The following is a 15,624-nucleotide window of genomic DNA, read 5'->3' as shown; positions in this document are numbered from 1 at the left end:
GGGGTCGTTACACGGAGGTCAGAACCCACTGGAAGCTCATCAAAGAGAGACTGTGGCTGGTGGCCCTGGTGGCCCTTGTGGCCTGACGCACGTCTGGCTTCACGGGGATGGTCTCCACTTGCCACCGCCAGCCTCGCTTTCCTCATGCCTGCTGTCTTTACCGAAGGTTTTCTCCCAGTAGGAGAGTTTAGGATGCACAAGATACGCTCTTCCAAAAAAGTTGGGCATTTCTCCAGGAGCCAGAAAAATAAACCAGTGCTCAAACAGACTGGAAGACAATTTTGTTTTTCCAAGCTCTGAAATAATCAAGATCTCACTATGTACATGTTTGCAAACAAGGAGGAACAATAAGCACATTCAACATGTAGAGTTTTATTTGCGGTTCTATTGTGCAGGACAATCGTTTGTTAGGACTCGATTATGACTGTCACTCTGTGAAAATATTGCTGAGCCTGGGCCCTACTCAGAAATGAACGCTCACAGACTTGTGAAACGGAAAGCCCTGTCTTTCCTGTTGGGAACTAATGATTCTCATACAAGCAGGGAAGGTCAGTTTCAACAAAGAAAAGTTGACAAGAGCAGAGTAAACAAGTTCGTCATGAACGCATCTGCTAATTGATTCTCTGAGTCTGAGGGATATTTCCCCTTAATGTGGCAGCTTCATGAACATGCTTGTGTATTATAGCTACACTTTCAAGGCTAAGACTAAGATTTGCTCTAATACAGGAACACTAATTTCCTATTGATTCAGGTAAATTCAGTGTAGAGAGAACCACGGCAGACACGAGGGTATCGATCAGTGCGGTTTCCCAGCGTGCGTACACACAGATAGTGAAGCTGAGACAGTTCTAGAGTCCTACAGGACACTCCAGGAGGATAGTGTGTGAATCCTAGCAGCCGTTGGCTTCCCACTGCAGGAAGATCTTCAAGACAAATCCACGCAGCCTGGCGGCCCTCACTTCTCGGTCTTGGTGGCTCCCAGTTACTAAGGGCAGAGCCAATGACAAGGGTTTTGGGGGATTTGGGGACTACATTGAATTTTAACTTTCACCATCCACCGACTGATCTCGCCTCCTGTTGATAGTTGAGAGGAGAGTGCAGTAATTAAAATAATATAGATGACATCAAACGCTCACTGAATGCTTCCAGATAGGCCAGGCACGATTTTAAATGTTTTACCTTTAGTAACTCACCTTTTCATTCTCAAATTCCAAATGAAATGGATTTCTGTCATTATCATTCTAAGACACAGAGAAAGATAATCACTTGCGCATGGCCTCACAGCTGGGTGGAAGGGAGGGCGCTCAGATCTGCCCTCATCACTGGGCCGTGTGCTGTCTCCAGGTGTAGTATGGTGCAGGCCAGGCCCGTTGTGAGATGATTCACCTTTGGGCCACATGTGGGGAAAGAAAATATATCCCATGAACATTACTCATGTGAACACAACCGAAGAAGAACATTTAAACTGTGCAACAGAACAACCTTTGGAGCCCGTTTGTAACTCCTGATTGCATCATATGTATGTATATCAATGTATCTATATCTATATATAGAATCTATCTATTGTGTCATGATGTTTGTGTAAACCATACCAGTCCACAAGATCAACACAAAGTAAATCATATTTCTTCATCAGACAATATTATTCTCATTATAGCTAACTTCTGTTTAGTGCTTTTTTCCAATGCGTTTTCATAAACATCATCTTATCTGAGCACTGAGCAGCACGCACTAAGTCAGTATGTTGTTGACGTGGACTTCCATTGGATGGGACTGGTTATCAGGAAACACTTTCAGCCTAGTGGTAATAGTAATAATAATATCTGCCACATTTGGAGCTCTTACCCTGTAATGCTGTGCTAAAAGCTTTTGTAAAATTTTATGAATCTTTACAAAATAGTGCCACCATGAAGACAGTACTATTAGTAGCTGCCCCCCACCTTTTTTTTTTTAAATAAAAGAGAAGGAGGGCCAGGCATGGTGGTTCACATCTATAATCCCAGCACTTTGGGAGGCCGAGGTGGGAGGATCACCTGGGCCAGGAATTTGAGATCAGCCTGGGCAACATAGTGAGACCTTGTCTCTACAAAAAAAATCTTTTAAAAGAATTAACTGGGTGTGGTGCCACGCACCTGTGGTCCTAGCTACGGGATAAAGTGGGAGAATTGCTTGAGCCCAGGAGGTGGAGACTGCAGTGATCCGAGATGGTGCCACTGCATTCCAGCCCGTACCACAGAGAGCAAGATCCTGTCTCAAATTAAAACAAAAAAAAAAGTGAGAGAGAGAATGAGGCTGAGAGACATTAACAGACTTGTCCAAGGTCGTATAATGCTAATAAGTGGATTCCTGCAGAAGCCTTGCAGACAGGTGATTGTAGTTGTGAAAAAGGAGACCTGCAACTTAATTATGCAGATTTGGAAAAGCAAAATGATGCTCAAAGATGAAGATTGCCCAAGAGCCATCTAACCGATTGTGATACCGAGACTTTACAAACCACATCACTTCAAAAGATGAGCGTGCAGTGAATCATATTTCATCAGACAACATTATTCTGATAATAGCTCAGCGTCATACAGTGAATTCTGACCAAATGAAAATTAGACTGTGACTTTTCGTATGACTATACATAAGACATGCAGAAATCCTAAATACAATACTAGATAATTGAGTCTTGCACCATCCCAGGAATGCGAAGATAGTTTAGGATTAGGAAATCTATTAATATAATTTATCATATTATAAGACAAAGAAATAATATATGGTTCTTTCAATCTATTCTGGAAATATTTTAATAAAACTCAATATCCAATACTGATCAAATTTACAAAACACTGATGGTATCTCAGTAAATTGGGAATAGAAAGACACTCCTTTAAAAGAGTAAAAAGTATCCATCTCAGTGTATCAACCAATATCACACTTGTTACTGAAACACTAGGAGCCTTCCCCTTAAAGTCAGGTGTAAGACAAGGGTGGCCACTATCACCCCTATTTTTCAATGCTTTTCTGGAAATTCTAAGTCGATGTAAAAATACACACACAGAGAAAAGATAAGAATGTTAGAAAGAAGATACAGGTGGTAATTATTTGCAGGTGTTTTAGCTGTTCATCTGAAAAATCCAAGAAGGTCAACTGACAAACTATTGGAATGAAAAGGAGAATCCAGTGAGTTTGCTGTTTTTAACAAATCTATACAATAAACAGTCTCATGAAAATAGGCAAAGAACATAAATGGTTAGTTCTCAGAAAAAAGAAATAGAGATAGTTTTATGGGAAGATGCTGAAAATCATTCTGCTAATGTTTGATGTTCTTCCTCTCCATATCTCATGTTGAAATGTACCCCCCAATGTTGGAGGTGGGGCCGAGGGGGAGATGTTTCAATCATGGGCGGACCCCTCATGAATGCCTTCATGCCAGCCCTTGGTGATGAGGGACCTCTTGTTGTGTGAGTTCACGTGAGATCTGATTGTTGGGTGCAGTGGTTCACGCCTGTAATCCCAGTACTTTGGGAAGCCGAGGCAGGTGGGTTACTTGAGGTCAGGAGTTCGAGACCATCCTGGCCAACATGGTGAAACCCCATCTCTACTAAAAATACCAAAAATTAGCTGGCCGTGGTGGCACGAGCCTGTAGTCCCAGCTACTTGGGAGGCTGAGGCAGGAGAATCGCGTGAACCCGGGAGGCGGAGGTTGCAGTGAGCCAAGATCGGGCCACTGCACTCCAGCCTGGGTGAGAGATCGAGATTCCATCTCAAAAACAACAACAACAACAACAACAACAACAACAACAACAACAAGAGCCTGGGTCCTCCCCTTCTCTCTCTCTCTCTCTCCTGCTTGCACCACATGCTGCATTGCTTCCCCTTTCACCTTTCACCATGAGTGGAAGCTTCCTTAGGTCTTCACTAGAAGCAGACGCTAGCACTCTGCTTCCTGTAGAGCCTGCAGAACTGTGAGCCAATTCAACCTGTTGACTTTATAAATTACCTAGCCTCAGCTATTTCTTTAAAGCAATGCAAAAATGGACTAACGCATATTCACAGTAAGTGAAATCAAATGACAGCTACACTGAGATACTACTTTTAACCAATCACGCTTGCAAAGATAGAGAAGGTCAATATCACACTGAGATGAGGGTGAGGGACTCTCTTGGATACAATCCCTTTGAAATGTAAATTGGTCCAACCTCTATGGAGAGCTCTATCCAAATTACAAATGTCTGTACCCTTTGACTCATTAATCCATCATCTAAGAGTTTATCCTAGAGATACACTCACGTGTGCATGAAGTGATATGTTTACAAAGTGACTGCTGTGTTTGCGAAATAGCAAAAGATTAGAAACATTCTAAATGCCAGTTGCCAGTGGAATGATTAAATAGATTATGGTATACATACTACGATGGAGAATCTAGTTAAAAAACAAACCAAAAAAGGAATCCTTAGGGGATAATATGGGATGCTCTCCAAGATACATTGCAAAATGAACAAATGCAAGGCACAGAAGAACTATTGCTTGTTATAGTTATAGCAAGAAGGATACATGTGTGTATATGTGTGTGTCTGCTTCATTTGTATAAAGTGTCTCTCTTTTTTTTTTTTTTTAAATTTTGAGACAGAGTTTCCCCCTTGTAGCCCAGGCTGGTGTGATCTTGGCTCACTGCAACCTCTACCTCCTGGTTCAAGCAATTCTCCTGCCTCAGCCTCCCAAGTAGCTGGGATTACAGGGGAATGCCAGCATGCCTGGCTAATTTTTGTATTTTTAGTAGAGATGGGATTTCACCACATTGGCCAGGCTTGTCTCGAACTCCTGACTTCAGGTGCTCTGCCTGCCTCAGCCTCCAAAGTGTTGGGATTACAGGCGTGAGCCACTGGGCCAGCCTGTATAAAGTGTCTCTAAGGTAAGAAACTGATAGCATTGATTGTTTCCAGAGGTGAGAATATTGGTGGGAGGCTTTTTACTCTATAACTTTTTTAAACTTTAAAAGTTTGAACCACGTAAATCTAATCACCTTTAAAAATTAAATTAAAACATGATAATACAAAATATAAAACCCTTTTTTTCCCAAATGGGGTCTCAGTAAGTTGCCCAGGCTGGCCCCAAACTACTGGACTTAAGCCACCCACCTGCCTGAGCCTCCGAGTAGCTGGGATGACAGGAGCACACCACCATACCCAGTGTATTTGTTCTTGCACTGCTGTAAAGAAATACCTGAAACTGGGTAATTTATAAAGAAAAGAGGTTTAATCGACTCACAGTTCTGTGAGCTGTTCAGGCTTCTGCTTCTGGGGAGGCCTCAGGAAACTTATAATCGTGGTGGAAGGCGAAGAGGAAGTAGACACGTCTATACGGCAGGCACAGGAGAATAGAGAGAGGAGGGAGACACTACACACTTTTAAACAAGCGGATCTTAAGAGGACTGTATCACAAAACGGCTCTAGGGGGATCCTGCTAGACCATTAGAAACCACCTTTCCAATCACCTCCCACCAGGCCCCACCTCCAACCCTTGGGATTACAATTCAACATGAGATTTGGGTGGCGACACAAATCCAAACCATATCACCTGGTACGTTTTTTTTTTTTAGACAGGGTCTCACTTTGGTACCCAGACTGGAGTGTAGTGGTGCAACCTCTGTCTCCTGGATTCAAGCAATCCTCCCACCTAAGTCTCCTGAGTAGCTGGGACTACAAGTGTGGGACACCACGCATGCCTAATTTTTTCTTTTTTTTTTTTGCATTTTTAGTAGAGACAGGGTTTCACAATGTTGTCCAGGCTGGTCTCGAACTCCCAGGCTCAAGCGATCTGCCCACCTCGACCTCTCACACTGCTGGAAGTACAGGCATGTGCCACCCTGGCAAATCTTTTTGATAGACTACTATACACACTAACCCATTAAGGAATATATTATTGGAATAAGATCTTATTCACAAGAGTCAAAAAGATAAAATAAAATACTAAGGTATAAATTTAACAAGAAATGTACAAGACCTGAAAACTACAAGATATATAATAGTATCCATCCGGGTTATTCACTACCTTTGACCCAGTGATTTTACTTCTAGGCACTTATGCTAAAGAAATAGCATAGAGGAGAATAAGGATTAACCTATAAAAATGTCTATCCCAACCTTATTTGTAAAGATAATACATTGGAAATCAACTAAGTGTACAATAATAGGACTGAAACAATTGACTGACTAAATTATGCTATCTACATGTGTATTGGACACAAACTTGTGTGCTTTGTCAGATGCTGCAGATGGCCTCTGTCTCACTGTCATTTGAGCTCTGTGTCCCACATGCACACAGTTGCACTCTATTACTGAACTTAGATAAAATACCACAAGCCAGGTCTTCTGTGCAAACCCAAAGGACTGCACCACACAACTCAGTCATATGGGACAGTCAGCTCCTGTAGGGGAGGGAAGTTTTCAAACCCTCCGAGGGTGCCGTGCTAGGTCTGAATGTAAAACTGACAAAGACAGCTTAACAGCAGAAACGAATCCAAATCATTAAATGAAAGTTTTGTATGACATGGGAGCCTTCACAAGGAAACGAAGTCCCAAAAGCCTGGGGAGAACTATGGATTTTGATGCGAAGTCTGATGAAAGAAGTGGATAGTTGGCTAGTTGTGGAGAAACATGACTGTACACAAAAGGGGCAAGAAACTGGATGAGTTGTGTGGGGGAACCCAGAAAGCTGTTTGTTCGGATTCTTTGCTCTGCCTCTGGAGGACGTTCCTTCCCTTCCACACATAGGGCAGGACACCTGTCCCATGAGGGCTTTCATGGGAAAGAGAGATCAGAGCGACGTTCCCACACTTGATGGCTAGCGGTGGGGCAGAGGAGTTCTAGTTTCTGTGATCCACCTTGGGGGAGAGGAGTTTTGTTTTCTGTGACAGGCCTTGAGGGAGAAAGGGGAGAAGGTTGAAGAGACCTTGTTTGTGAGGCCTCCCCAGGCTTCTTCGGTTCAAAGTCCTCAGCGCACCAACGTGCCATACTTTGGGGTATTGCCTTCTAAGCCCAAGACACTCCCTCTGGGGGTGACTTTTGACCTGCTGGAAGTGGGAGGCAGGAGGGAATTGGGCAGGTACAACCTCCCTGCTTTCTCCCTCTGGGAACTCGTCTATGGTGTAGTTCTTCCTCGCAGCCCCTCTGGGGACACACCTTAAGCCAGGGGATGACTGACCTGCTACGTCTTTGTGCAGTTTGTCAGGAGATCTCAGTCAACACAGTGACTCATCACACAGCATTTGTGTTTTTCCTGGTGTTTTTCTTTCGTTTCTTCCCAGTGCTTGCACCTCCCAAATAAAGTATCAGCAGGTTAATCTTTGCCTAAGGCTGCATTTTCTAATGGAACCATGTTGAGACATTCATCTGAGATATTGTTTAAAATGATGTTGAAGACTATCTATGACATGAAGAAACATTCGCATTGGGTCCATGAAACAGCAGATGTTCAAAATGTTAGTATGTGTGTATTAGTCCTCTCAGGCTGCTGTGACAAAATACTACAGGATGGATAAACTACGTGACAGAAATGTATTTTCTCACATTTCTGCCCTTTGGAAGTCATAGTTGGATTCTGGTGAGGTCTCTCCCCTTGGCTTTTAGACAGCTATCTTCCTGCTGCATTCTTACAGAGGCTTTCCTCTGCACATTCAAGGAGGAGAGAGAGAGAGAAATCTCTGGTGTCTCTGCCTCTTCTTACAAGTACACTACTCCCATTGGATTAGGGCCCCACACTTATGATGTCATTTAACCTTAATTAGCTCCCTAAAGGTTCTATCTCCAAATACAGTCACCTTGGGGGTAAGGTCTTCAACAGATGAACTGGAGGTAGGAGACGGATTTTAGATCAATGTTTTCACCTTGTAAAAAACATAAAAAGTTTGGAAGAAAAATACCAACATATTAATTGCTGTTAAAATTAGGGGTAGGGTTATGAGGATTATTTTTATACTCTTATTTCTGAGTTATCTACATGTATTAAAAACCCATTTGTATCAGCGATCTGTTGCTGCATTACAGGCCACCCCAAAACTTAGTGGGTTCAAACAACATCCATTTTATTTGTGGACAGTTTTGTGTGTCAGCAGCTTGGGCTGGGCTCTGCTGGGCAGTGCTTCTGCTGGTCTTGCCTGGAGTCTTTCAGGTGGCCCCTAGTCTGGTAGCTTTCCTGGGGCTGTTGGGTCCAAGACAGACTCACTAACATGGCAGGCATGCCTCTCCCTCGAGGTGGTCTTTCATGTCCACAGTGCCAGCTGGGACTTTTTTTGCATACTGGCAGGAGTTCGAAGAGGACAGGAGTGGAAGCTTTGAGATCTCTGAGGCCTGGGCTCTAAGCTCCCACAGTGTCACTCTCTCCACAACCTGTTGTTCAAAGCAAGTCACAGGCCTGCCAGATTTGGGGGATGGGTGGGGAGAGACATATTTTCTGCCTCTCTGGATGGGAGAAGCGGTAAAGTCACGGGATGAAAAGGCTGGAGTACAAGGATGGGAAGAATGATCAGACTCTTTGCAAATGATCTACTGTACCGTTTCAAAGAATTTTTTAAAGCTTCTTCCAGGCTATGTATCTATATTGAGGCAATAATAATGGCTAACACTTATATAATTATTTTGTGCCAGACTCAAGATTCTATTTGGACTTGAAGGAAAACATTTTAAAAGTATTACATAAGTCCTACAGCTGATATTTTTAACCAAAATAGATGGGCTCTTTGCTAGAGTCTGAATGTGTCCTCTACAATTCACAAGCTGAAATTCAATTGCCAGTATGATAGTATTGAGAAGTTCTGCCTTTAGGAGGTGATTAAGTCCTGAAGACTCTGCCCTCATGAATGAGATTAATGCCTTACAAAAGAGCATCTATGCAGCATTCAAAACAAAAAGAGCTTTTTGTTCTTCTACCCTTTCTGCTATGCAAAAACACAGCGTTCATTCCCTCTGGAGGAGGACACAGCAAGAGGCACCATCTTGAAAACACAGACCATGCCCTTACCAGACATTCAACCTGCAGGCACCTTAATCTTGGACTTCCAGCCTCCAGAACTGTGAGAAATAAATTTCTGTTGTTTTTAAGTTACCCAGTCTCAGGGATTTTGTTATGGCAGCACAACTGAACTAAGACACTCTTCCTCTCCACCCGTTCAAATTAGTGAAATTTACAACATATCTATCAGGGAAAGTAAACTTCAATTTAGTTCCTAGCTGCTGGACAGATTGTCAGATTTGTGCTAGTGATTAGAAGAATAAATTTCCCACAATTCTGCAATTAAAATCCTACCAGTTTTCCATTCCTGATTGTGTGGTAGGATAGGACCATCTCCCAGTTGCTTAATATTATTAGATTAGCAAGAAGATGTCTAACATGACTCAGTGTTGTTCTTGAGAAATAATTAGCTACCTAAGTGGAATAGATCTCCGTGGAATACAACTATATCTCTTTTATAACATTTAAATTTGGAGGCTTAATTATCTAGTGAAAAATTGTCACTTTAGCACTTTAGTCCATTTGGCTATATATTGACATTATTAAAATGCTTTCCTGGTCTTCATGCAAATTGCTTTTTTTAAAAAACCAATTTATCTCCTAGCAACCCAAAGTGAAATAAGCACTGAAAAATACCACTTCAAGAAGACTTTGGGCTCTTAATCCATGTAAATTCCTGAGGTTTATTTATTGATTGTCTGAATGAACAAATGACGAATTGCTGCCTATAGGTGTATGCCGCTGAATCACTCTCTAAACGAAACTTTAAAGCAGCTAATTAAGCAGTCAAGTTCACTCAAATAAATGATAAAATCCAGTGCACTTGGCCACCATTTTGGATCTGTAAGCACGCACGCAGCAGAATGGAAGAAACAAACTTAAAGTTAGGTATGTGCATTTGAAAGACATGACCATGCTCTTGAGACTGGGGAAGTTGCTGTCTCTTTTTAGGGATGAACCCTGGCCCTGTGGAGCTGGCAGCCACCTCACCTTCCAGAGCCTGAACTTCCTCCTCTGTGAAATGTGTAGAAAATTTGCGCTCTAGAATTTGAGGTTAAGAAGGTACAGTTAAATTATGGGAGTGAAAGTGCTTTACAGCTAGACATCACTGAGGTGAAAGTCAAGGTTTTTCTTAGGGATGATGCAGCAGTTAGGATACAGGCTGCCAGCCCTCCCTGAGGGCACCACTCCACCTCACCCCTGCGGGATGCTGCTGGCCATCTCTCTGAGCATGTCCCTTGGCTTCCTCACTCCCTTGGTCTTGCCATGGGAAGGCACTCAGATTCGCTTCCTCCAGCTGACTGCGTCGGGAAAACCACCCCACCCCTGAGGTCTGCTGAGAGCACCTACTTACCCCCGAAGACCATGCATCACTGTGGCCTTGTCTGAGTGGAACTCAGCCTCCTCCTCTCACTGCTGCCTCTGTGGCTGAAGACAAACTCTGCTCAGCTGCAGGCTCCTTTGGGTGGGAGGACAGACAGTTACCTACCCTCTACAGGGATATGCCCAGTTCATGGCGCCTGGGCCTCAATCATTTCCATGGGTTGGGAGGTGTGAGCTCAGATAAGGTTGAGAGACCACCACCCTACATTCCCCCATGACTACTTCTCTCAAAATCCCAGGGTTGAGTGGCTTACCCACCTTTTCTGCTTCATGATTCTTTGAGAATGACAGGATTTAATTCAATCACACAACCTTAGCGGGGAAAAGGCAGAGACGGAACTGGCTTTAGGGATGTTCCACAGACAGGCCATTCCTGATTAGTTTGGATTCCCCAAAAGCTGACTCCAAGACAAATAGGTGAGTGCAGGTAGTTTGCTTAAAAGGTGTTTCCGGAAAGTCCTTGTAAGGACATGGGGGAAAAGTGGGGCAGGAAATTGAGAATACCCAGGAGGATGTGCCGGAGTGGGGAGTTACTGAGGAGGATGTGCTCTCTCTGACAGCAAGTGGACTTTCTTCAGCATGCTCCATCTCAGGCCACTCTGGGCTGAGGTCCTTAAAGATTACAGAGGACTCTTCCCTTCCAGCTCCAGGCAGGAAAGTCCCAGGGAAGGACTCTGATGGGCTTGGTTGGGTCATGTGACCATCCCTAGGCCAATCATGGTAGTCAGGGTGATGGAAAATTATGAATGGGCCAGGATGGGTCGTTTCTCCACCCCTGGTCGGAGGGATGAGGCCTGTAACTGGAAGTGGGAGGCTGAGGCCAGTAGAAGCTTGCATCCTTTCTGGTCATTGGACTTTGACCAGGACCAGCCAGCCCACCTAGCGGGCTTCAGTAATGTGGGCCCTTGGTGACGAGGGTTTGGGGTCTGATCCCTTCCCTCTCAGAAGCTTCTGGGCTCTAAGTTTATGTTTTCTCTTTTCTTCCCTCCAGCTGTCTTCAAGCTCAAAGGTTTCTTTTCTCCGCTTTACCCCTCCAGGCACTGGAACAGGCAGGAAGCCACTTAAATCTCCTAGCCCTGTCTAGCTGGGTGTATTTTATGGTGTTCTGGGAAAACTCTCCTCTTCCATTTATCAGGCATGAATAAAATTGGAGAAAAGGTTTTGACAAAGGGTACTACCATAAAAGAGCAAATGGAAAGTTTTTAAATATTTTTCACACCTTAGGGCACTTGACATTTTAGTTAGATCCATGCTTTTGCTTTCCTGTACTAGAAGTAAGACTTTCACTTGCCTGACCTTAATGAATGTTAAAGGGATCCTTTCATGGCTTAAAGACAAGTCCAATGTGCAAGAAACTAGTGGTAAAAACCAAGCAGCCATTGGTTGGAGAGAAGCCGACACTCCAAAATATCTTCCTCTATGTCTAATAATACAGACCATGCCTTTTCAGAATTGGATGTTCATTCCTTCTTTTATTCAACTAATATTTATTAAGTACCCAACAGATACTTTCTAAATCATGTTGACTAAGTTCTAACAACATTCTTGTTTTCAAGAAGCTTACTTCAAATTGGGGAAACTGTATTAGTCCATTCTCACATTGTGCTAAAGTACTACCTGAGAATGAGTAATTTATAAAGAAAGGAGGTTTAATTTCCTCACAGTTCCACAGGCTGTACAGGAAGCATGGCTGGGGAGGCCTCAGGAAACTTACAATCATGGTGGAAGGTGAAGGGGAAGCAGACATGTCTTACATGGCCAGAGAAGAAGGAAGAGAACAAAAGGGAAGGTGCCACACACTTTTAAACAACCAGGTCTTAGGATAATTCACTCACTATCATGAGAACAGCAAGGAGGAAATCCATCCCCATGATCCAATCACCTCCCACCATGCCCCTCCTCGAACAATGGGAATTACAATTCAACATGAAATTTGGGCAGGGACACAAATCCAAACCATATCAGAGCAAGAAGATGGGCATGCAGGAATGAGAAAGCAAGTGACATGATTTGGCTGTGTCCCCACCTGAAATCTCATCTTGAATTGTGATCCAAATTGTAATCCCCACGTGTTGGGTGAGGGGCTTCGTGGGAGGTGATTAGACCAAGGGGGCAGTTCCCCCATGCTGTTCTCATGATAGTGAGTGAATTCTCATGAGACCTGATGGTTTTATAAGGGGCTTTGCCCCCCTTCCCACTGCACTTTTCCTTCCTGCTGCCTTGTGAAGAAGGACGTGTTTGCTTCCTCTTCCACCATGATTGTAAGTTTCCTGAGGCCTCCCCAGCCATAGAAACTGTGAGTCAAACCTCTTTTCTTTATAAATTACCCAGTCTTGGGCAGTTATTTATAGCAGCATGAGAACGGACTAATATGGCAAGCTTCTTTCCAAGAATGAGTGTGCCAGAAATGAAGTAAAGCAGAAGCTATTCAGGGAAGTCTCACAAAGGAAGGCATTTTTGAGTCAATATCTGAATAATCAGGAGTCCTTTGTGTAATGAGTTGGGGATGAGGCAGATAGAGACATGAGCATGTGCCAAGGCCCTGAGGCAGGAACAAGTTTGGGGGGTTCAGGAACTAGGAAGGAGGCATGGGCGACCAGGGCACAGCATGTGGGGAAAGGTAGAGGTGGGTCAGAAAGGGAGTCCATCAGCAGGGCTGCAAATGAGAGTTTTGGTCTCAGGGCAACAAGAACCCATGTGAGCAGGGGATTGCCACAGGTGGGTTTGGTTTTTGAAAGGTTGCTGTCACTCCTGTGTGGATAATGGCTGAAGGGACCACAGTAGTCTAGGCATGAGATGGGGTGGTCTGGCCATAGGTGTAGCAGAGGAGATTCTAGAAGTAGAGCCACAGAACATTTACGGACTGGACAGACAGGATGGAAAATGAGAGAAGGAGGGACGACAGGGTACCCCACCTTCCCTTGGCTCTGTTCTTCAGGGAGAGCAGAGCCCACTAAAAGCTGGGTAAGCCCGTAGCCAAATGTACTCTTTTCTGAGTCATTGGAAATACCTGGGTCCTGTCCATGTTATCTTGGGAAAAAAGAAAATTCAAGTCAAAGAATGACAGAAAATTCAGTTCTGTTAACTGACGACAATTTAATTCCAGTCGAAATGTCATTCCTGTGCCAGCAAACAAGCTCTACTCAATCACTATCCTTGTGTGACCCAGGGATTTATTTTCATCATCCATAGTAGTCAAGTTGAGCTAAACCAGAATTCCATTTTGATGTGAATTTCAATTAAGCAGCTCAAGCCTGTGGGTTTGGATCCACATATTATCAGCAGCTCTCAGAACAGCATCCTCTCCTCACCTGAAGCAGAAAGTGCTTTTAGAAAACCCTGTTATCACCCACAACCCACAGTAAATCCATAGATTCTCTGAGAAATTACTCCTTTCTCTGCAGTGGGCTGTGGCAGGAGAGCACCACCCTCTACTGGTGTTCAAGGCTGTCCAGTGGACTTAGTTATTTAAAATAAAAACAGGGAAAAATAAATTTAGTGATTAATGACTATAATGCTGATAAATATAGCCATTTCAAGGCATGCACATAGAATATGACATTTGTTTATTTCAGCAGCCCTGTGAGGGTCACCAAGACCTGCCCTTTTTAATCTTTCTTGCTCTTCTCTTTGCTCACATTCCCCCGGAAACCAAAAAAAGTCAGTACTCCTTCCAGTTATTTGTGCAGTCTACAAACTTTTTCTGCCAAAGATCTGAGTAGGAAAGGAAGTGGATTGTGCAGGGAACAGAGTCAAAGGAAATAACATGAGAAAATCCTTCTGTTATCATCTTAAGTAAAAAGAGCAGGATGCAAAATTGTCTATACAATATGGCAGGACTATATTAAACATGTACATGTGCCTGGAGAAAAAAGACTCGGAGGAAATACTCGATCGTGTTAATTACAGTTGTTTGGAGATGACAGGATTAGGGGTGATGTTTTCACTCCACATTTTAAATTATTTTTTATGATTTAAAATAATGAATACTTATATTCATCTTTTTTGTCTGTTCTTTTTTTGAGACAGAGTCTCACTCTGTACCCCAGGCTGGAGTGCACTGCTGCGATCTCAGCTCAATGCAACCTCTGCCTCCCAGGCTAAAGTGATGCTCCCACCTCAAGCCTTCTGAGCAGCTGGGATTACAGGCGTGCACCACCGTGCCTGGCTAATTCTTTGTATTTTCAGTAGAGACAGGGTTTCACCATGTTTCCCAGACTGGTCTCCAACTCCTGGGCTCAAGCAGTCCTCCTGCCTCAACCTCCCAAAGTGCTGGGATTACAGGCGTGAGCCACTGCACCCAGCCTGATATTTACTGTTTTGTCCATGCAGAAGAGAACCTGAGACCTTTTGGAAACCTTCCTGCCTGGATTCAACCCTGTGCTTCTGCTGAGGGCAGCCCCTCATTGTACCCTATCCCTCCAGTCGGAGGGACAGACACATGTATGACCCAACTGAGCCGGTAATGACATCCCATTCCCTCGCCCCAATTCAGGGATGGGCCTAGGGCTCAGGCTAAGCCTCACTAAATCCTTCTCTGGGGTGTTTTTAAAGCTTGGGCAGGGAGAATAAGGCCCCCTGTCCTCTCCGATTGCTGAACTACGAGGATTGAAGCACACAACTACTCATGGTAATACCTCCTCCCTCTTCCTCACAGGAAAGAATGACAGCAACGGTGCCACAGGGAGAACCAGGCAAGAGACAAGAGCTCTGTGAGCCGGTGAGGACCCAGTCTTTTCCTCGTCCAGGCCTGAGAACTAATGCACCCCTCCTTGTCGTGTGAGCTCTTTGGGAGCAAGTTTCTGTCACCCGTTCCCCAGTCCTGACTAATAGAATGCGTATTAGTTGGGAAGAAAAGGACCTTTTGTCTTAGCCTCGCTGGTTGGTAACCACAAGGATTTATTCGGTATTCTTGGAAAAATAAATTCCCAGCTGTGGAGAAATCCTCTTATTCTGCTTGCCTGTGTGGTCGCAAGTATCAATAGGCTGTCTCCCTGGCAGGAAGAATGATCTGTCTAATGGTCTTTTTTGTTTGCTCTCTTAAGCCAGTGAGACGATGTTTGTCCTGTTGTTTCACTCTCAGAGTAAATGTATAAACCCTAAAAGTCAGATAGGACCACTCTGCCCCTGACAGAGCATCTTTTGGAGTTGTTTGAGAGCATCTCAAAAGGTGTACCTTCATCAGAAATCCCAAAGGGTAACTGTCCCTGATGGAAGTGACGTTTACTCAATGTCGTGCAAACAGCA

The 15,624-nt window shown here is 43.9% G+C and overlaps 1 protein-coding gene across 1 annotated transcript in view; it reads left to right on the top strand.

Moving 5' to 3' along the window:
- The window catches only part of TEX36 (testis expressed 36), an 88,779-nt gene extending 73,619 nt beyond the window's left edge, over nucleotides 1-15,160 (top strand). The window contains exon 4 of the mRNA XM_077945052.1: nucleotides 15,035-15,160. Within this exon, the coding sequence (XP_077801178.1) occupies nucleotides 15,035-15,160 (126 nt within the window). The remainder of the gene's footprint in view (nucleotides 1-15,034) is intronic.
- The last annotated feature ends 464 nt before the right edge of the window (nucleotides 15,161-15,624 follow it).

This window comes from Macaca mulatta, chromosome 9 (assembly GCF_049350105.2).
Source record: "Macaca mulatta isolate MMU2019108-1 chromosome 9, T2T-MMU8v2.0, whole genome shotgun sequence".
Taxonomy (NCBI): domain Eukaryota; kingdom Metazoa; phylum Chordata; class Mammalia; order Primates; family Cercopithecidae; genus Macaca; species Macaca mulatta.
Note: the sequence above shows the minus strand (reverse complement) of the source record. Positions and strands in the feature narration are given on the sequence as shown.